Here is a 23,297-nt window from a genome sequence, read left to right on the forward strand (position 1 = left end):
ATAGGAAGAAGCCAGGAAGGGGATAGCCAGAGTGAAAAGTTGGAAGAACATAAGCAGAGGTCAGAGAAGAGAGAAAACATTATTCTGCTAGTTTAGAACATGAAGGAAGGAGCCATGAGCTAAGGAATGTAGGTGGCCTCTCAAACTGGGAAAAGCAAGAAAGTGGATTTTCTCCTAGAGTGTCCAAAAGAAACATAGGCCTACTGACACTTTGATTTTAGCCAGTAAAACTAATTTAGGACTTCTGACCTCCAGAACTATAAGAGAATAGAGTAATGTTGCCTTGAGCCACTAAATTTGTGGTAATGTATTACAGCAGTAAAAAGAAATCAATATACTTGGTCAAGTGGAAAAGTCATAACTGGACCCTAGATACCCTGATGCCCAACACTGAGGTATTCCCATTAAATAACACTGAATAAATGCTATTAATTTATAAAAATGGGCATTTCTTAGAGAATAATACAGACTCTATGTTAAAGAAAAAATATATTGTTTAGTGGTCATGAAAGACTGAAAAAAATGATCACAATTCCTCACCCCTCTTCTTATGAAGACCCTTTGCAACCAACTGCACAATTCCATCATCCAAAAGTAGAATCTATTTCCCCACTCCTAAATATGGGTTGGCCTGTGACTTGTTTTGGCCAATAGAAAAAGGCAACAGTAATCATGTGACAGTCTCGAGTGTGGGCCTCAAGTATCCTGGCACACATCTGCTCTCTTTCTGGGTACTCTGCCACTGCTTTGTGAGCAAACCATGGCTAGACTGCTAGATGACCAGAGATGCATAGCCCTTTTACTCCCACAGCCCTAGACAGCAGCCAGCTGCCCAACAAAGCATCCCTGTGGAGCTTGAATCTGTGAGGCACATTCCCCAATATTCCCACTCTCACACCACGAACGGATATAAGTTGACAAGTAAATTATCTGCTTTCATTTGAAGTCATTGATCTGGTTCTCAAAGAAAGACCATTTGAGATCAATTGGAAAGACACATGTGAAACGATTAACAGACCAAATCTATCCCTCAGTGTTCAAACGGAGAATGTTTGCAGTAAAACCAAAAATAATCCGGTCGTAGAAGAGTTTTACTTCATCGTATGTTTTAGGAGTCTGAGCCTTTAGGTTCTCTGGCCAGCCTAGATGCAAATTTCCTACCACTTGAGGTAAATTACAGTTCAGTATGTGTCAGCTGGTAAGAGACCAGTAGTGATACTTCTAGCTCCTAGCTCCTTGAGGCTTAAAAAAGACAAAATACAACCAAAGAACACACAGAGCAGAAGTCATTAGAGGAGAAATTTTGAGGGACTGTGACAAGTGGGTGGTATGTAAGGAAAACAGTGGTGCGCCAGATGAACGGAGCAGTCTTGGCCATGGGAAGGAAGAATCACACTTACAGGTCAACTTGAGGACAGCACCAGGGAGTACATATAGTGTGTCAAATATGACTCTCAACTACCAATTGAGACGAATTGAATGTGGCCCATTTTTGTCTCATTGTTTTTGGTTTAGACAAATACGATATGCTTTTTTTTTTTTTTTTGCTTTATTGATTTTTTTTAGTGGGCAGACTTTTTTTGCTTCATTGTTTTCGATACTGATTAAATCATGTTTGCTTTATATGTCAGAGGTAAACAGAGTGATTTTTGCACTTGGATCAGCTTTTTAAAATATTGCCCCCTTTTTGTGATAGGTAACTTTTGAAGAATGAACCACTTGGATGAAAACAGGCAAATGATTTTCCAGCTTGTTATTGTTGTGTTTGGCGGATTTTTGCTTTTGTTGCTGCATTTTAGGGTGAGGGCCTATTTTATTTACTTTGTCCTTGGGAGTATACAAAAAGCCTAGAAAATAAGCCAAGAGAAAAATGTAGCAGACATAACTGTGTACCATAAAGAGAACTTGAAGAAGGGGAGGGGTGTGTGTGTGTGTGAACTTCATGGAGGGTTAAATAAGATCCCTCGAATATATAATTGGAAAAAGCAGATGAGGAAGTCAATCTATTTTCTAAATCAATAAAGAGATCCAATGACATTTGCATCTTTTCCTTGCGTAACAATAAAACACTTACAATCTGTTGTAGAATTTTGTAATTTAGTGAAAAAAAAGTGTATTTGCAAGTATCTACCACAGTACCTAGTTCAAAATAAATTCAAGTGATTTTAGTTGATTTTCCTTCTTTTGAAAAAAATTTTGTCATCAGGCCATCAATAGGTATTTTCCTATGCAGCATGTCTGTATGTATTTGAAGTTTTCCTTCAAGAAACAAAGTTCCTTCTACTAAATGGAACCGCATATATTTTAGCCATCTTTGTGCATTTTCAAAAGAGTCAACGTTAGTGTGTGTGTGTGTGTGTGTGTGTGTGTGTACACACACACACACACACACACACACACTAACAACCAGAAGTCAACAAAGAGATTTCAATATCATTCAGGAAAGGAATGGAAAACATAAAAAAGAATAAAATCCATTTTTATCTCTTCTCAATGATGAGCAGAAGTATAAACTCAAGCAATTCTCAGTGTCATATTTTGAAATATCCTTTGCTATGACCTTCTGTGCCCGAAGATTTCTTCTCTAACGATTATCACTGTTAAAGTGAAAAGAGACAGTCAAACTTATCAGTGGAAGAGAAGGGTCAGCTCAGAGCACAGGCATTCCATACGACTGATTGAGCAAAGAACACATCCTACTGATTTCCTTGGGTCCCAAATGGTCATGGGAAACTTTATTCTTTCTATTCATTGCAGAGAAGCTACATTATATATGGTAGCTCTTGTTTCCAATAGCTCTTTCTAGGGCAGCCTGTCCTCCACATCAGAGCCAATCCTGTCCAATCTGAGAACAGTCGGAGCCCTACTCACATATAGGTAGTGTGACTTGAATTTTAAGGTTTATATCCCTTCACCAAAATGATGATGGCATGAGATGGCCTGAGATGGCATGAGACTTGTATTTTTATTTTGTTAGGAAAGTAATATAAAAGAGAATTAGTTCTGTGTTGGCTATGTTAAGAATGAGAGACGTGAAAATTTAAACCTCAGAGACACAGGAATCTGAATAGATGATGATATATTAGAGAGTCGTTAACATTATATAGTGGCTGAAATCATGAACACAGATATGTAAATTGAAGGGTTGGATTGAAGAGAAGTAATCAGGAAAAGAGAAGACAAATCACAGAGGTAAGAAATTGGAGGCCAAAGGAATACATAATTTAAAGAAATAGGGAGGGCTGTAAAATAATTAGCACATTGAAAAACCATGAGTCATAAGAAGCAATCATAAATCAATTTTACTCCCATATTTCCCTGATCTTTTGAATATACTGCATGGGACTAATTCCTCTGTCTTCCACTTGGATACAAAATGAGTCAGTTACCTGGCTTTTCTGGTCTTTCTTAGGCATAGAAAGTGTCATGGTTACTTTAAATTGTAAAGCACAGGTTCAATAAGAACAAAACTGGAGGCATCACACTTCCTGATTTCAAAAGATATTACAAAGCTATAATAATCAAAACAGTATGCTAATGACATAAACAGACATATAGACCAATGCAACAGAAAAGAAAGCCCAGAAATAAATCTACACATATATGGTCAATCAATCTTTGGTAAGAATGTCACGCATACACAATGGGGACTGGGTTGTCTCTTCCATAAATGATGTTGGGACAACTGGATATTCTTATGCAGAAGAATGAAATTGGACCCTTATACCATATACAAAAATCAGCTCAAAATGGATTAAAGACAGCAAAACACTGGAAGTTGTAAACCTACTAAATGAAAATATTGGTTAAAGCTTCTTGACGTTGGTCTGGGCAATGATTTTTGGATATGACATCAAACCACAGGAAACGAGCAAAAATAGACAAACGGAATTGTATCAAACTAAAAAGCTATGCACATCAAAGGAAAAAAGCAGCAGAAGGAAAAGGCCACCTATACAATGGGAGAAAATATTTGCAAACCATCTGCAAAGGAATTAATATCCAAAATATATAAAAAACTCATACAATTCAGTGGAAGGAAAGAAAGAAGGGAGGGAGGGGAGGAGGGAGGGAGGGAGGAAGGAAGGGGAAAGGGAAAAGGAAAAGAACCCAATTAAAAATGAGCAAAGGAGGGGCGCCTGGGTGGCTCAGTTGGTTGAGCATCTGACTTCAGGTCAGGTCATGATCTTGCAGTTTGCAGGTTTGAGCCTTGCATTGGACTCTGTGCTGACAGCTCAGAGCCTGAAGCCTGCTTCAGATTCTGTGTCTCTCTTTGCCTCTCCCCTGCTCGTGCTATATTTCTCTCTCTCAAAAATAAATAAACATTATTTTTTTTAAATGAGCAAAGAACAGAAGACATTTTTTCAAAGGAGACATACAAATGACCAACAGCTACATGAAAAGGTGCTCAACATCATTAACCATCAGGGAAATGCAAATCAAAACCACCATGAGATATCACCTTACACCTGTTATGATAGCTATTGTCAAAAAGACAAAAGGACCAAAGGTAACAGGTATTGGTGAGGATGTGGAGAAAAAGGAACCCATGTATATTCCTGGTGGGAATGTAAATTGGTACAGCAATTATGGAAAACAGTATAGAAGTTCCTCAACAAATTAAAGAGACTTTATGATAAGATACCACTTCCAGGTATATATCAAAGTAAATAAAATCAGCATCTTGAAAAGATATCTGCACCCGCATGTTCACTGCAGCATTATTCACAGCAGCCAAGATATAGAAATGAACTCAATGTCCATCAAAGGATGAATAGACAAAGAAGATGTGATACACACACACACACACACACACACACACACACACACACACACTGGAATATTATTCACCCATGAGAAAGAAGAAAATTCTGCTATTTACAGCAACATGGATGAACCTAGAGGACATTACACTAAATGGAATAAGCCAGAGAGAGAAAAACAAATATGGTATGGTATCATTTATATGTAGAAAGTGAGGCAATGAGAATGAAATGCATGGTAGCAGTTCCAATCAGCACAAGCACATGGTCTTCAAGTCCTCCCAGGTTCAGGGAAAGAGCAGGGTCATCCTCCCTGGAACTGACCCACAGTACAGCAGAAAGAGAGTTCTTTCTTAATAGCACTCAGGTTACTTGAGAGGATCGGCGTTTACTCCCTACTGGGGGCAGAAGGTGAGAAAGTTAGGAATGGAGCCTATCAAAAGAATTGGGTAGGAGTATCCGACGATGGGTTTGAGGAAAGGTAGGAGCCAATTATGAGGGAATTTGGAGACAAGAGGATTGGGAAAGATGTGATATGTTCACAGAATAGCATTTCTGGAATTAGGAAAATATGAGAAGTAGAGAAGTTCCAAGAGATCAAAAAAAAAAAAATTCTGGTTGTGTTCATGAAAATTGGATGTTGGAATGGGAACTGAATGAATGAGAAGCAAGGAGGAAGATGGCATCCCTTGGAGAAAGTTCTCAATGAATGGAAACATGGACGTCTGAAGATAAAAACAATGAGGATAGAGGCAAAGCGGTATCATTTCAGAGGACAATTGGTAATTTTTGAAAGGTAGTTCGGAATCTGACTCGATATAATTACAATTCAGCTGATAGGTAAAGACATACAATTATATAGAATGTGTCATGAATCTTTTTACTTTGAAGCCATAATCACCCCTGGATCTTTTGTTCTTTAGAATCTACCTGGCTTTTTACACTCAGGCTCTCTCCTAGACTACAACCTGCACTGATTGCTTTTACTTTACTGAGCTCTGCTTTCTTGATTTTAACCTCAGCGCCTTATAATAATGTACTTTATACCTATTTTTTGGCTCTCCCTGTTCCTCATCAATTTTGGTTACCATTTAAATGCACATTTTAGGGGCACCTGGGTGGCTCAGTCAGTTAAGCCTCCACTTCTTGATTTCAGCTCAGGTCATGATCTCATGGTTCATGGGATCCAGCTCCACGTCGGGCTCCATGCTGAGTGTGTCGCCTGTTTGGGACTCTCACTCCCTCTCTCTCTGCCTTCCCCTGTTCATGCACTGTCTCTCTCTGCCTCTCTCCCTTTCAAAAATAAATAAATAAACGTGGTTTTTTTTAAAACAGATTTAATCCAGGGAGTTCAACTCCAGTGTTAACAAGTCTTACTTCAGAGTGATAGGTGATAGAACACTATCCTGTAAGTAAGTCTTGATCCTGAATTCTACTGGGGTGGAGTGTGGGATGGGTAGATAAACTAGAGAGAAGCAGAGTAGGGTAAAGGTCAGCCTGAATCTAAGGACACTGAAGAGCAGATAAGTCATGTAATGATGGAACCGAAATTCACTTCAATAAAGCTAAGTGAAAAAGCTGAGACCATTCGAAATCTGACCATTAATAAGGTGGTAGCACTGGGAAGAATAACAAGGAAGATCGGTAGAGGGGAAATGGGTAAGAGACTGGCACAAAATGACATAGATGCATGAGCATTCCAAGGAGGAGAGTAGATTAGGGAAGGTACTTTTTCTCTGGTAATTAAGTGTTGTCAGAAAGACTATGAAAAATACAAGAAACCTAAAGACAGAGGTGTCCAGGAGTGAAACACACCCACTAAGAATTGCAACTGGGGAACATGTGAGATGGCCTCTCAATAAAAAGTATGTAGAGGAGAAAGTATGTGCAATAATTGGCTCCAATTTTACTGTCAAAATCCTGGTAATACGTTTTATTTAACATTTACTGTACCATGTAGTTTCTATATTCATTCAGAGTGATTTAATATTTGTAGAAAAGAGTACTAATGCTCTCAGACCACCAAGATGATATTCCTTCCAATGGCAACAGAAATGGAACATCATGAATTAAAAAAATTTGAGAGATATGTAATAAGAACAAGAATTATTTTGATAAATACTTTAAATATCATGTTAAAGATTTTTAATCACACTGAATTTCAGTAGAAAGCCAAATGCACTAGTTTTGAGTTCTTTTTCAATAATTTACCCTGTCACCCTGTCCACACTCTAATCGAGGTGTTAATGAAGAGTGTAACAGCCAAAAGGCAGGCAGCAGGGGGCAATGAGTTGAAAAGAGCCCAGATAATCTCAAACCCTTGACTAATTAGCAATTATATTTATAAACACACACACACACACACACACACACACACACACACACACACACACTGAGAAACAGCTTTGACTGGTGTATACAGAACATAATGCTAGTTGCTTGGAGATACGAATGCCATAGAATTCAAGGATATAGTCCCAACCCGAGGCAAATTTATAACCTGACCAGACCAAAAAAAAAACACACATGGAATTGGCATTCCAGCACATTTTCAAAAATACAGCAATGAGCACAAATGCGTGAAAGTAAATGCTCACCGATATACTGGGAATGGGAAGTAGAACATTAAAGACCATGTAACTTTGAAAAGTGGTTAATTTACTTTCAAAATGTACTTTACACACTGGGGAAAAAATCATATCACTTAATACAAAATTATGTTTCTAATCTGGTCTTTGAACCTAAATTAGAAAAGCAAGGAAAACATAAGTGGATGAAGTAAATTAATAATTAAGTTAGCAATAAATTCAGGGGACATGTAGAACAAGGGATATACATACATATGCTATGTATCCTGGCTCTTATATTGTGTGTGTGTGTGTGTGTGTGTGTGTGTGTGTACGCACACACACACACACACATTGATTTCTATGGATATCTCTTTACCTTCTTTTCTCCATCCAAATTGTAAGTTCCTTGAGGGAAAATGATTTTAACTAAATATTCCCAGACCTTAACACTATGTATCAACATATAACAAACTATATATTGGAACTCTAGGAAATATTCAAAGATTACTATTATGTTCAACAAGCGCAGACATCAAAGAGTCAAAAATATATCAACAAACTAGAGGGACTAAAAATACTGCTTTTTACAAAAAAATACTGACCAAAAAATCACTGTTAGGAGAAAAATTAACTACAAATATTATTCAACACAAATACTTAAATATTAATTATTAAAAATGTTTACCTTCCAGTCTGAGGATCAAATCCAAAGTAATGGTCTTTACAATGGTCACAACTTTGCCCAGCAACAGAAGCATCCTGGCAAATGCACTGACCAGTTAGACTATTGCAGATGTGATGAACTGCACCTGTTATATGGCATGAACATGGCAGGCAGCCAGTGGCATTGCCTGGAGAAATATAAAAACCTGGAGATAAAGAAATAAAAAGTTTTTATATATAGCTCCTATCCAGTCTTTTCTGTAAAAGATACTGTTTTGATTACACAAAACCCAGAACACTATTGTGGCACTTCCCAACTCCCGATACAAATGTGTTTATAGCTGCTCTTAACAAGTGTATCGGTTACAACCAAAGAAGGGCCAAGTAAATAATTTACATTGTACCTGGGTGTCTCCCAGGCAATGAAAATTCAGCGCATGTAAAATCTACTTCACGATCTTTCCACTAAAAACTAGCCCTCCTGTAATATCTCCATTCCCACAAATAGTGCCGCCATTTATTCAGCTGCTCAGCCTACAGCCCTGAGACATCTTTGGGAAGGGACCCAGATAAAAACACAAGACGGCCAGTCTAAATGTAAATTTCTGATAAACAATGAGCCTTTATAGTAAAAGTATGTGACATGTGCTTATATCAAAAAATTATGATTATCTAAAATTTAATTTTAACTGAGCATTCTGTAGTTTGCTAAAACTGGCAACCCTTGAGTCCTTCCCATCCCTCCACCCCTACATCTATCTACTTACCAAGTCCTATGGATGCTGTCTTCTAAGAATTTTAAACTTTCTTTTTTTAAAGTTTATTTATTTTGAGAGAGAGAGAGAGAGAGAGAATGTGAGTGAGAGAAAGGCAGAGAGAGAGAGGGAGATAGAGGATCCCAACGTAGGGCTCAATGTCATGAACCATGAGATCATGACTTGAGTTGGACACTCAACTGACTGAGCCACCCTGGCACCCCAGGAATTTTAAACTTTCTACTCTCCATCCTTAGGGCTGTCTCCCTAGTTACAGTCACCACTAAGTTTATTTTAGTAAATACTATGAAACAGAGGCAATGGTAAGAGCCTTATATTCATTATCTCACTTCCCACAGCAATGCTAATAATTTAGGTATTATTATTACATCCATTATACACACACACACACACACACACACACACACACACACACACACACATATATACATATATATGACAACACTGAAGGTTACAAAGGGTAACAAACTTTCTTAAAACAATAGTCAACAAATAGCAGATATAATCATCTCAACTACAGAGGTTGTCTCATCTAATGGCCCCCTCCGGTCCCCCTCCAATCTATTCTTTTTTTTTAATGTTTATTAATTTATTTGAGAGAGAGAGAAAGGGAAAGAGAAAGCAGGGGAGGGGCAGAGAGAGAGGGAGGGAAGAGAATCCCAGGCAGGCTCAGCGCTGTCAGCCCAGAGCCCAATGCAGGGCTCAATCTCACAAACCACAAGATCGTGACCAGAGTCAAAATCAAGAATAAAATGCTCAACTTACTAAGCCACCCAGGAGCCCCCAGTCTATATTTCATAGAGTATCTGGAAGAACATTTTTCAGAGTGTAGTTTAAATGCCTCATTCCTCTACTGAAAATTGTTTGATGGCTTCCTATTCCCTTTAGGAAAAAAATCCAAATTCCCAAAGCAGCTTCCAGTCGTCCTGGCAGGTCCCACCTCTATCTTCAGCTTCTTTTCACTGCTCATCCCCAACTCATTCTGCTCCAGTCATACTTCTTCCTGTTCTTGACACCTAAAGGCCTTTTCATTGGCATGTCTGTCTGCTGAAATGATTTTGACCTTTCCTTTCTGCTTGGTTCACTCCTACGCCCATCAGGTCTCGTGATTTCCTTGAGTAACCTACCCTGGGAAAGTTTAAATATGCCTGTCACAACTTCATAGCATCTTGTTTATTTACTTTAGAGTGCTCATGAAAATTGTAATTAATCTCATTTCACCAGATTGTAACCTCCGTGAAGGCAAGAACCTTATCTGAAAAATTCACCACTGCCTCCCCAGTACCCAGTACAGTGCTTGTCACAAAGTAGGCATTCCCTAAACATTTGATTATACCACACACGTACCAAATTATAAACAGGCATTAATTTCCACAAGTACTATATTTAAAAATCCACAATATTTAGGTTAATTGTAAACCCCATATTTGTTTCTTACAGCAGAAGGAAAGAAAGAAAAATATGATTAAAAACATTTTCAAATTACTTAAAATTTCTTGGACCCAGAAAGTGGAAGTCAATAGTCAGAAACATTGAAAGGCATTAGACATTAGAATAATGGAGCAGGCGTATGAGGGAGATGGTTCTTGGTGTTGTGTGTATGTGTATGTTTGCACAGAAGCACATGCACACACAAGCACATGCATGATGTTACAAGGAATTTTATTGTAACAAGGGAGAGGGGGATTACAGAAAGATTCTAATGAATAAAGTTCTGACAAATGAAAATGATTTGTATAATTGTCATGATTACTAATTTGGGTATATATCACTGAACCTCAAAGAGAGAAAGAACATGAACACAAAGTGAATCCATTTTGTGTTACTATACTATAGGGGAAAACAAAAAGTAATTGGAATGTATTATAAATCTCATTTGAGGCTCTGGTTGAAAACAAGCCATTCTCTCATGGCCATCAACAATTTGTTTTTCTTCTCCTAGGCCCAGACTATTCTCTCTTAGAAAGTTTCAGAAATAGTCAAACAGAAAAGATTGTGCTCAAAGAAAAGGAAGAAACTCAAAATCAGTGCCATTGTAACCAGTAGGAAAGAACTGATACTATCATTTTTATAGTAATTGACAACTAGATTATGTCATTTGCTCTTTTGCATCCACTGACAGCAGTTTGCCTTCTATGTGTTTCCGAAATATAGTTATGTAAATTAATATATATATTCACATACATGATTCATCATATAATCAAAGTCACACACTTCAAAGGTTTTTATTTTGAATCCAAGACCATTGTGGCTGTGGTTCTACGTATTTTTCTTCCTGTGAAGCTACCTAGGTCCTTAAATTCATGATGATGGCATCATGAAGGTACTAACCTCTCTCCAATTTGGATAAATTACCCATTAACACAGATACTTAGAAGTAGAATTAATTTGGACTTATTGCAATAGCTTCAAGCCACAGAGAATTCGAGAACAATTACGGATGATTTTTACAAGAAATGATTTATTAGATAAATCTGTAAATACAACGGGGGTATATTTTGTTGTGGAAAATCGGGTTGCCCAACTTTTAGAAAGAAAAAAATGCCATAGAAAAATCAGAGATATAAGCAGAGAAGAACAAAAATGGGGGTGGGGGGGAAACACACATACAACCAAGGAAGCCGCAACCTGGAGGTAGGTCTTCAAGGAAAAGCCTGCACTGAAACTTGTCTTGGGGTTAATTCCCATCCTCCTCTCTGGAGCATAATTATAAAGGTTAATCCCACCAGTCTTTTACTTGTCCTATTTTTAAGCAGTTCTAATTAGGATGACTCAGGTACCTTCCTGCTCAATGATTACTTCTTGCCTTACCTGAATGTGCCTAATTCTAGACCATTACCTCTCCTTTTATGACTTCCAACTATAGAAAACAACATTTTCCCTTCCCTCCTACTTAAACTTCAACTCCTGAGTACAGCTTAAAGATAACTGACCTTAATTTTCTTTAACTCAATACATTTCTGATCTCCTTCCATTAACTCCACACATCACGTTCCACATCTTCATGGCCATAACATTTTAACTGATCTTTTGGAGATTTCTGTCCACGAATGATTTTGTACCACATTCTGAAGTGCGGTCATTAAGACAACACTATTACCTTACATTAGTTAGTGCTGAGAGTTTGCACATAGAGAGCAAAAATCAGCCCACTATGTTTGTGAATTTCCCCAGTTTTATTTCGGCTAACCCTGGCCCCAAACAAGGCAAGTCTGATGGGGAAAACAATGTGTTATGCAGTTAAAGCAAAAAGTCACCCCTATCATAAAATACCGTTGCTGTATCCAGGAGAAGACTTGCAGAATCCTTAGAGTTCAAAGTTATTAGCAAGGCAGCTGGTATTATCTCCTGTAGTGGCTATTTGCACAGCACAGCACTGTCCTGGGCATTAAAGAAGAGCCCATTTCCTACCAATGTCCCTCCTGAGGACCATGAACAACCAGGCTTTGCCAAGGTCTTGAAATGGGAGAGAGAAAACAAGTTTAACCCCTAGGCCTTATTCAGAAAAGGAGGGCAAAGCTGAGGCTAAGCACTAATTATAAGCCATTTAGAAGAAATAATTCTCACCTTAAGCCAGAGAATGGACATAGTATTAAGCGAAGAGTCTAGGGAGGAATTTGTAGCTCACGTATACCAAGCAACAAACTTTTTAGTAATGGTTTTAACAATCAATGTTTTCAGAATGAAGTATAGAGAGCGATGCTAATTTTCAAATAAAAGCAATAATTTTCTTCCATTTGGTGATATTATATAAAAATGTTAAAGTTATTATTCAGAGTTGGCCAAATGTCAATGAATGCATCAATAAATATTAATATTATTCATTCCAAGGTATAATTTTCTTATTTAAAAGTTTTTAAAAACTCAAATTAGTTTAGATGTTTTAAAGTCTCTGCTCCTATTCTTTCCTCCTGGACTGCTATACATTCCTTGACTACTTTACCAATTCCTTTTTACTTCTAAAACTCAGCTCAGGAATCATGTTCTCAACTAAGTGTTCCATATCCCCCATTCTTCAAGAATGTATCAGTTCCTTCACTTTACTTCTTATCTATATTGGATATTTCTAACATTGCACTTATCACTCTGTTATATTTACATACAGGGCCTTTCCTCCTACAAAACTATGATGCCTTAATATATTTATGATTGTATATCTTACAATAGCATAGCCCCTGGTACACAGTAATGTATGTAATAGATGATTAGTGGAACAATGGATATGTGAATGAAATGGATAGATGGCTACATGGGTAGGTGGGTGGCTGGCTGGCTGGTTAGATATCTGTCATCCCTTAAAATATGAGATGATCTCTTTAACATTTTAAAGAAACACGGTAAACATAAGACCATAATGATTGGTAAAAGTAGCCTCGCCTATCAGGAAGGATAGCAGGGAATGTTATATGAATCATGCACAATATATTTAAAATGTAATCTTTGCCATATCAGAAGATGGAAAAGAACTTGAGAAAGAAAATGTCAGTCAAAAACTATGTCTCCTCATCTTAGAAGAAAGAATATACTAACATGCTCATATAAGGGAAAACATTCTATTGGACTTTCCTGCTTTAGAAAAACCTAGAGTTTTCCTATTTATGTGAATATCCATGAAGGGCTTTCATGTGTGTATTCTTTAAAAATCAAATTCAATAACAACAATGAATATAAATAATGGAGGCTCTGATTGTGTCCTGTAAAGTATAACACATAGATATGTGTACTCACAATCCACAGAAGCACTTTTGCATTCTTTGCCCCCATTTTTCTGTCTCAGTGGTTATCGAATGTTGCCCTCCCAGGCCATTGCAACCATCCCAGAAATGTATCCAACTTAGTCCACAGAGATCATCCCAATTCTAGACCCCTCGGTTCCAGTCTTCATTATCTGATCACAGTAGCCTCTCAGAACTCTGTTAATTTTCATTTTATGATGATAAGTCAGATTCTACACAACAAGAGATCTCCCAGGACCTAAAAGCAGTTAGCCAGAATCATAGATGGGGATGGGGATGGGGATGAGCTTGAGGGTGAGGGAACACTACAAACACTTGTAAGGGTACCTCTTTTAACTCACACTCAGATATTTATTGAGTGGTTGATTATGACAAATATACAATTATTCAGAAAAATGTTTTACTCTTTCAGAGTGCAGACTCTAGTCTAGGGTCTGTTGGACCTGGATTTGTAAACATTTCTTCTACTCAATTAGAATCATTTTCCCTACTATAAAGTGGGAAAATACTGGTCCTTTCGGCATATAAATATGGTGCATATTAAATGGGACTTTTCAGATAAAACCCTATTACAGGGTCTGGCAAACAGTAGACACTCAGTAAATATTATCTATTATCACCATTGCCATTTTTATGAGCCAATTTTCTATGAAAGTGGGATTTTCCTAAATTAAACTTTAAATAATGACTTGTCAATGTGCTTTTTTTTTCCTCCACAGATGTGCCTGAGATTATGGTCCATATTGCTCATGACAAGATTCTTTTCTGGTGGTTTATGAAGGAAGAAGCTCTTATCCTGAGACTCAGGTCTCTTTGTGAAAAACACGTTAATCTGCAAAACTGTTTCACCAAACACGAGGACATGTGGCATATCCGGATCTCAGCTTTGATACACTGATTTTTAATGGAATATCAGCCATCTAATTCCAATTCCATTGGTAGTGTCTTACATGCAATTCTGGTTTATGAGCTCATTACTTAACAAAGATGATATGCTTCTTAATGAAACAAGATACTTTGTTTTAGTTTCTAATAGTCTGTATGAATTATAAAACAAAACCAAAAGTAAATATCAGAGGGAAGCATGAGGAATTGTCCTATTAGCACAAAACATGTCATATGAAGCTGTTTCCATTATAAATTAGCCTTTATTTTATTCCAGAGCTGCAGAGTCCTCAATAAACCCTCTCTGCCTCTGGTTCTCAAGGACAAGGGCGGGTCACTGGCTCAGGACGCCTTGACATCGTTCCCTGCATTTTTCGGCCTAGCCTCTGATTAAGTGCTTGCTGCTGAACGTTACGAGGTCATCCAGCACTGAAAAAACGAACTGGGAAAACATATTTAGTGCTATATTTATTAGTGTGGGTATGTGTACATTCATATATGTACACACACTCCAAATAATTTTAAATTAAAGCATTTTTAAAATACTTAATGGAGGTTAAGCAGCATTTTTAACCTCTGTTCAAGTTATTGAATGGCATATTAAAACCAATGTGGCTCTAATGTACCTTCTAATGTGCACTGCTGCTTTAACAAATTGCCTATAAATTTTAGTTGAATTAAGCCTATTCCTTGTACATTCATAGTAAGGTTAGGTTAATAATACATGAGGTTTCATTATATGCACCTTCCTTAATAATGTTTTTTAAGAAAGTGGAACAAGAATCTATGGGCAGTAATCTAGTAGGGGCCAGTAATATTTACAACCACAGATGAAAAAGGCAGGCAGAAGTCCTTAGGCTTGCCAGTTCACCCCTCCTACCCCTTACTTCCCCCTCCACCACTCAACGCACCCGTGTGGAGCTTCTCCCCTGTGGTATGTAATCTAGGTCTCTCAGATGTGTTTAAAGAAGGAGAAAGAAAGCTTCAGATTGCAGTAGTGCATTTTAATGTGTGTACTGCAGAGTTGGCTACTGTGAAACATCCATTTATGATAAAGATACTTCAGGATAAGGGTTCTCTCCCTCAATGTAAATTTCACAGCAAGAGACAATAAAACTGGAAAACAAAATTCAAAGTAGTTTCTGAAGCTAGAATGTAGGACCAAAAAACAAAACAAAACAAAACAAGAGGTCCACAAACACATTAGGACCTTTCCATATGCTACACCCATGTGCACAGAATATGCTGTTTTGCAAAAAAAAAAAAAAAAAATCCATTAGATACTTAGACCACTGTTTTCTTTCCTTCCTTGCGTAGGGTAAAAACCACATCCTCTCTGTATGTTTTCAAAGGAGCACACTCACTTACTTGCACTATGCCCGTGCCGAAAAAGAACATATGCCACTAGGGTAATTTTTAATGTAAGTATCAATTGGGGAAACACACATGGAGTACCCACCAGGGAGATACGGCCCTATGTGCCTGGGATAGAGCACTGAACAACATGAGGAACAGCAGTTAGACTTGGAGGCTGGAGAGAAAGAAACGATGTAAAGACTTGTGGAAACAAGGTTAGAGAAAGATCATGGACATTCCAGTTCGCGCAGGCCATGTTTATACCCACGGTGATGGGAAGACGATTCAGGACAGACTGATGCGGTCGGACTACAGTTTGCACAGCGTCCCTTTGGCTGCATATTGAGAAGTGACTGGAGAAGAATAAAGAGGAGAAAGGAAGTTTAGGAGGCTTGTCAGCTAGTCCAGGAGAAAGATGAAAATGGATGGGGGCGGGGGCGGGTAAAAAGTGGTCTGATTCTAGATCTATTTGAAGGTAAAAGCAACAGGACTGATTCTGATAGAATAGACAACGGTTGTGGAAACAGAGAGGAATCTGAGGGGAGCTGCAAGGATTTGGCTGAAAAGATCACCAGGGCAGATCACGAGAATCTACCAGGGAAACATTTCAGTTAAGCAGAATCAAACTTTTCCCTTCCCAAATCCCCAAAAATGAGATAAAAGAAAGAGAGAAGAGGAAATGGAGGTGAATGGCAGAGGTCTGTAAGTAAAAGCTAAGCACTTGCAGTGGAGTGACCAACAGTAAGCTGACTGATTCAGGCTGTATGGAGGCTCCAGACATATCTGAAGTCAGGTGTGAGGGGCAGTGGGTCTCCTCCCCAACCAGAAGATTTTCCCTCTTGAATTGTGAGAGAAGACAATGAGTTTTCTCTTTAGAAGTTAAACCAAAGAGTGTTTGGGGTCAACAGGTGCAGGGACAAAGTGCTATAGTAAATGCAGGGATCATAGAGAAGGCTGCCTGTGATAGATGATTTTATGTGTCAACTTGGGTAGGCTTGGTGTTGTTCAGTTGTTTGGTCACACACTAGTCCAAGTGTTGTGATAAAGGTATTTTATAGATTTTCTCAGGATATAAGAACACTAATCTACAGAAATAAGGGCCCACTGAGTGCTCAGAAAAATTATTTAACAAAAGCATGTCACCATGAAATTTTCAGAAATAAGGGATGTAGAAAGGGTAGATGCTTCTAGAATATAAGAAAGAAAAGGAAAGGAAAGGAAAGAAGAAAAGAAAAGAAAAGAGTAACCTAATTGACATTGCAAGAGTATAATGTTGAAATAAATTTGTTGAGTGAAAATGATTCTATACAGTGGTCGAATTTCAGAAAATTATGAGTGTGGAATAAAGTTAATTTCAGACATTCAAAATTCTAAAAACACAAACAAACTACTTCTTCCCTATACCCTTCCTCACAAACTACTGAAGTGTCTTCTCTACCAAATACACATATAACATAAGAAAAAAGAACACATCAGATTCAGGAAATGGTATCCAGCAAAGGAGATGTGTAAAGGAAATTCTCAGTACAGCTGATATGTATACACACATCTCCTATTGGTTCTGTTTCTCTGGAGAACCCTAACACAAATACCCTTGTTAAAACTCCTGATTATTTCTGTGTCTTCAATTAAACAAACCATTTACTGAATGCATGCAACGTACAAGGAACTACACTAGTACCGTGGCTACATGAGTTGAATAAGATAATCCTTGCTCTCAAGACATTGAAACTCTAACAAGGGAAATTATCAACTACACAAATACATAAAATACAAGAATGTTTTAATTATAATAATTATTTTCATTAATGATGATGATCTCCATTCTACATTTTCCTTAAGAGAGAAGACAATTTGCCATGAACCTTTGGAGAGAAGTTTTGTGACAACCGTGCTTAAGGAAGTAGCCAGTAAGGTATTATTCTCCTAGAAAACCAACACTATAAATAAATCGCATAAAAGAAAGGGGCCAGAGGAGACCATCAGGGGAAAGAAAAAAGATTACGTATGAGTTTCTAATATTTTCATGTTTAAATTTGATTTGTATCTATATCAAAATTTATATACAGATCGTTTTAAAACTCAAATAGAATTTAAAGGCTCACAGCTTATCGGTCCACTGCTCCATCCTTCTCCCAGGAATCTCCCTGCCCAGAGCAATCACCTTCAACACTCTTAGATGTTTCTTCTGGCTTTTATTTCTGTATTTCTCAATAACATATATATATACATATATATATATATATATGTTCTCAACAACATATATATATTGTTCCATCTCAACTTTGAAAATTTAGATTATTGTCTTTCTACATTAGAGGATAAGTATTCAACTTCTTATATCCTTCCTCAATAATCCCTCTATTTGGTTAAATCAATATTCAGAGATTGACTATATGAGTACAGAAATCTACTTCACAGTTATGGTATATAATATGCTTTGATTGGATTTCCTTTCTTGAAAAATTTGCCTTTCATTAGTTTCATAGGAATCTCTTAGGAATTTCTAGGCATCAAAATCCTCCAATAGAACTATACTCAAGAAATCATTTTTGTTGTTGTTGTTTTGTTTTGTTTTTGTTTGGGGGGGGCTGTTTTGTTTTTGTTTTGCTACTGAATATATGGACTTCAGGAGGATCTGAACCCCTGATCTTCCCATTCTGACTTAAGCCAGCTGATGTCTAGTTCTGTTGCACAGCTATATCCTAAGAGCAAAACACTCAATAAGCTTTACAATAGCTAATCACTCAACAGGATATAACATTTGATCTATTAGCTTTGGCTTTTTTTTTTTAATAAATGATGGTTGTTTGTGTAGGAGACTGAGTACCATATTTCCAAAATTAGAGATATTAATAAATAGTAAAAGAAAAGTTTCATCTTAGCATATATAAAAAAAAGCGATTGCAAATTTGGAAAGATGATTCGGAAGCCGAAAGAGTGCAAGGTATTATAGCTTTCACACGGGCCATCCACACAGCTCTCAGTAATATTCCTGTTTTCTGAGATACTTACCACATTGCTCCTACTTGAAATAGTGACCCCCTAGAAGCCATGCTTCTTTTATGTGATCCTGACACTCCTGGCCTTAATGTATTGGCTCAGACATAGCCACCCTAACAAAACTGAGTCAGTTAGAATATCCTTCTTGAATTGTAACCACAAAGTAGCTAATAAGTCTCTCTGTATTGCTAGAATGGTAATGAGGTAGACACTTAACCATGCAGAGAGGGAGAGACCAGCAGAGTGTGTCCTTCTACAAAGAGAGAAGAATATCAATCAAAGAGAGAGAGAGAGAATATCAATATGGGAATGAATGATTGAATTAATGGATATATATCAGTGTGAGATTTGTAGTTCCTGAGTTCTGACTGCATTGTTCCATATCAGGTTTTATGGGACAGCCAGTGATAATATAGCCCCCAATTATGTCGAAGCTGGTTCAAATTATTTTCTGATACTTACATCTCACAAAGAATGAACTGTTCATCAATTCCATCCTGTCTCTTTGGATTTACTTGTCTCACTGGCCAATGTGAAAGGAAAGGTATGGTTCCATTCCCCTAATCTGGACTCCTTGTCCTGTAAAACAGGATTTCCATCCTACCTATTTCTGGCAGGCAAATCTCCCTTTTGCTTGGCACCATGTTCTTTTTAACAGGCTCAGAAAACTCAGAACTGATTGGGTAGACAGAACCTTAGCACAGCTGTTAAATGACTAAAACATGTATATTGATCATGACATTATACTGGCTTTATTATGAAGCAAGTATATTGTTTTGGTTAGATCATGTAGAGGCAAGGAGAAAGCCATGGATAGGGTCCATCTTTCTCCCAGTTGGCAAACAGGTAAAAAGAAAGGTACAGTGGGACTAAACAGTAGCCTATTTTATTAATGTGATGTCATTAAAAAATAATTCTAGATGCTCCTTCGTGATGCCACAACATGTAGCCCAATTAGTAAAAATATTTGGTCAGCTTTATTCAGAAAATCAGTTCATCGTCTGAATATTTGGCATGGTATGGATAATGAAGTCAAGTTTTCCTTTCTCTGGGAAGCAAAATTTGTTCTTGCTTTTATTAGTTTAGATTTTTTTTCAGTTATTAGAAGGGGATTTACTTCTAGTTGAGAAATTAAATATAAGTAAGTCTCAATTATAAAATGTCTGATTGGCTGGGATTCTTCTAAAGGGTCATCCCAAATATAGATAGCAACACAGATACACTGAACAATCTTGAACACATTAAATAGTTACATCTGTGTTTGATGATAACATAAACACATCAGTGTTGTTGCAAGTAAATTTTTTAGATGTTACAACCCCAGAATAAAGAAGAATCATCCAATATGGGATAATGAAAGGAGAGTCATTGTGCACTGAAAAAGCAACACATTTCTCTCTTACCTGGTCGACACTGATTACACCTTCTTCCTTGACGATTAGGCAAACACAGGCACTGGCCACTGATTGGGTCGCAAGTGGTCCCAGGTAATGTCCCCAAGGAGTCACACTCACACATCTGGCAGCCTTGAAAATTGCCACTGGTCAAATTGTACCTGTGAGGCTCACACTGATTACAGTGAAGACCTGTTACTCCTAATTTGCAAGGACATTGTCCTGTTGATTTGTCACACAGCAGAGAGCCATTTACTGTCCCAGTCTTATCACAGTTACAAGGCAGACAGAGGAAAGAATTATTTTGCTGGAGGAAGAAGTATCCTTCCAAACATTCATTGCACTGCCTCCCTCCAACCCTGGGCTTACACAGGCACTGCCCTGTCGTAGCATCACACACAGTTCCAGGGAGGGATCCGGCCAGGTCACAGTCACAGGCCTTACAACTGGGGATGTCCAACCCGTAAAAGTGTTCTCTGCAGGTGTCACACTGAAGTCCTCTGGCTTCTTTCTTGCACTCACACTGCCCAGAAAGAGGATCACAGAGCTTGTGCACTGAGCCGTGGAGGTTACACTGGCAGGGCTCACATCCATCATCGTTATAATTTCGGAGAAATTTAAATCCAAAATTGCAATGATCACATCTAAGCCCTGAGGAGAGAATTTGTTTAAAAGAGTGAAAATGATGCTATTTGAGCTTTCAAGGCAAACAATGCTGCTGCCAACATTTAATGCAGACACAAAATGTTGAGTGTTGCCTCACAGGTAATGCCATAGAGGCCCGGTCGTACATTCGAAATACAGTAACGATACTTACTTTGGCAGTAATATACAACTTTATTTCTGTAACATGATTTATGAAATTTTATGACTTAACACAAAGAGAAATGCTTCCTGCAAATGTTGCTTCTCTTACATATACTGGAGATCCTTTTTAACAAATTTTAAAATTTTTATTTTTAATTATTTTAACAAAATGCTCACGTAAAAGTATGGTAGACTGAAACAAAATTTCAAAGCTACTCAGAATAATTACTTATTACATTAGTGACTTCCCTAAAAATCAGATGCTCCTACAATATTTAATAAAATGCTAAGCTGATAGCTATTTTGTGTAATAGTATATATACTTTGGACATCACACCTTTAAATAATTAATATAAATAAAACTTATCCAGAGCAATTTTTATTTCAATGCTTTCATATGCCCCTATATTTTATTATTTTCAATTAATATAAATTATGCTCTCCTTGGCTCATAAAGCAATCACATCGCTTGTCATATTGTGTGATTCAGAACATTCCTCTTTAAACACTAAGTAAATTTTGCTGTTATATTACTTCTATTTAAAGGAGTATTACATATATACATTTCACAAACAGAGAAGAATGTTTTATCATCTAAATCTAAATCTTTGACAATTTAGGTTAGTTTCAGGAAGAACATTAGAAGGAAAAAGAATAAAACAAAAATGTTTGAATAGCAAAGGTTGAGATGCAAAACACTTCCTTTAGATAGTTTTCACATCCCCGTGAGTTTAAATAACTGACTATGTGGGGTTGAATCAATTGAAACATTTATTTCAAGCTACGATCGCAATAAAAAAAAAATTAGTCCTAAAACAGCAGTCAAAAACACACTCAGGAACTCATATTTAGAAAAGCATTTCTTAAACTGGAAGGAAATGCATAATAGATATGTATATATATGGATAAAAATTCAAGAACTCCAATGGAAGGCAAGTTCTTTAACAGTGATGAATGACTCACCTAAGGCATATCATTTAATTTCAATAAGGAAAATAAAAAAGGACCACTATTGCTGCAAATTTTAAAAATAACTGTATTGTTAACAAGAATTATGACTCATTTTGAACTATTAAAATTGGTCTACATGGATTCATATCATATCAGTTTTAAAAATATGCGCAGTGCTTATTTGAATATGCCATACATATTCCTGACAGGCAATCTATTCCTAACGATACTCAGGAAGGCCTACAGGGCATCACATTCGGTGTTAACAAGTACAGGCAAGTTAGCCCACTTGGCATTTAATTCACATTCTTCTCCCTTTTTATTCTAGATGAATGACCTACTTTAATAAAATTATTGGTGCTAATGTATTTTACTGGTGATAGAATCATTAGTAAGATTTAACAGTTTTGTTAACTCTAACAGTTTGCTTTCCAAAGCATATACAACATACACCGGTATTTTCTGCTTTTCTTCATATTAACAAGGTAAAATTGAATAAGGACATTTGCTAATCCCATTAAAAAAAGAAACATACATACATATACACACATATAAACACATATCGAGTTCATGTTTTTATCAAAAATTCTGCGTGTGTAGAAATAACTCCAGAAATAATAATATCAAAATCATGATTTAATCTTCAAAAATACATACACTTTACTATGGAAAACTATCTGGATCAATAAAATAAGACGTGGCAGGGAGGTCATAACACATTCCAAGTAAATAGAAAATTTTGATTTTTCCTTCCTTCATTCAGCTCTGGAATCTAACCATCACAGGAAAGATTCCAATGTTATAAAAAAAATCAAAGTTTCATTGTCTTTAAAGGTCTTTCCTTAAATTTTGTTTTCAGATCATGAATTTAAAATACATATTATATCATATTAAAGAACAAAGGATGACACATAGATTGAATTCAAAGGTACTGGAATTCACTTGGCGTCACAGATAGCACTTATAAAATGATAGGCTTTTCTTTAGAAGTTACCTATTCTTTTCTTTCCAAAAAGTTAGTTTTTGTATGGCCGAAATGCAGGAGGGCAAGTTATGTAAATGATTTTGATGTAATCTTTCTTTAAAACAGAAATTTTGTGTCTTATCATTAACCATGTCTATGTTTTTTAATTAAATTAAAATGAAATGATTGTCTGGCTGAATTGTGTAAAATGAGGTATGTATCACTACCTATCTAAAAGATAAAGGATTAGCTTTTGAGTTACAGCACAGAAAGGAAAATGTTATCCAGAATATGTTCATCTGTATGTGTATATGTATGTATGCATTGCGTGTGCGCGCGCGCGCGCGCGCGCGCGTGTGTGTGTGTGTGTGTGTGTGTGTGTGTGTGTGTGTGTGTGTCTCCCAGGCATGTTTTTATTATTATAAGGCT

General features: G+C 37.0%; 1 protein-coding gene across 1 annotated transcript in view; it reads right to left on the reverse strand.

Annotated features, from left to right (window-relative positions):
* USH2A (usherin) overlaps nucleotides 1-23,297 on the reverse strand; it is a 739,358-nt gene that overhangs the window by 559,891 nt on the left and 156,170 nt on the right. The window contains exons 12-13 of the mRNA XM_030302386.1: nucleotides 20,156-20,797; nucleotides 8,019-8,202 (exon numbers count right to left, since the gene is read on the reverse strand). Coding sequence (XP_030158246.1) covers nucleotides 8,019-8,202; nucleotides 20,156-20,797 — 826 coding nt within the window. The remainder of the gene's footprint in view (nucleotides 1-8,018; nucleotides 8,203-20,155; nucleotides 20,798-23,297) is intronic.

This window comes from Lynx canadensis, chromosome F1, assembly GCF_007474595.2.
Source record: "Lynx canadensis isolate LIC74 chromosome F1, mLynCan4.pri.v2, whole genome shotgun sequence".
Lineage (NCBI taxonomy): Eukaryota > Metazoa > Chordata > Mammalia > Carnivora > Felidae > Lynx > Lynx canadensis.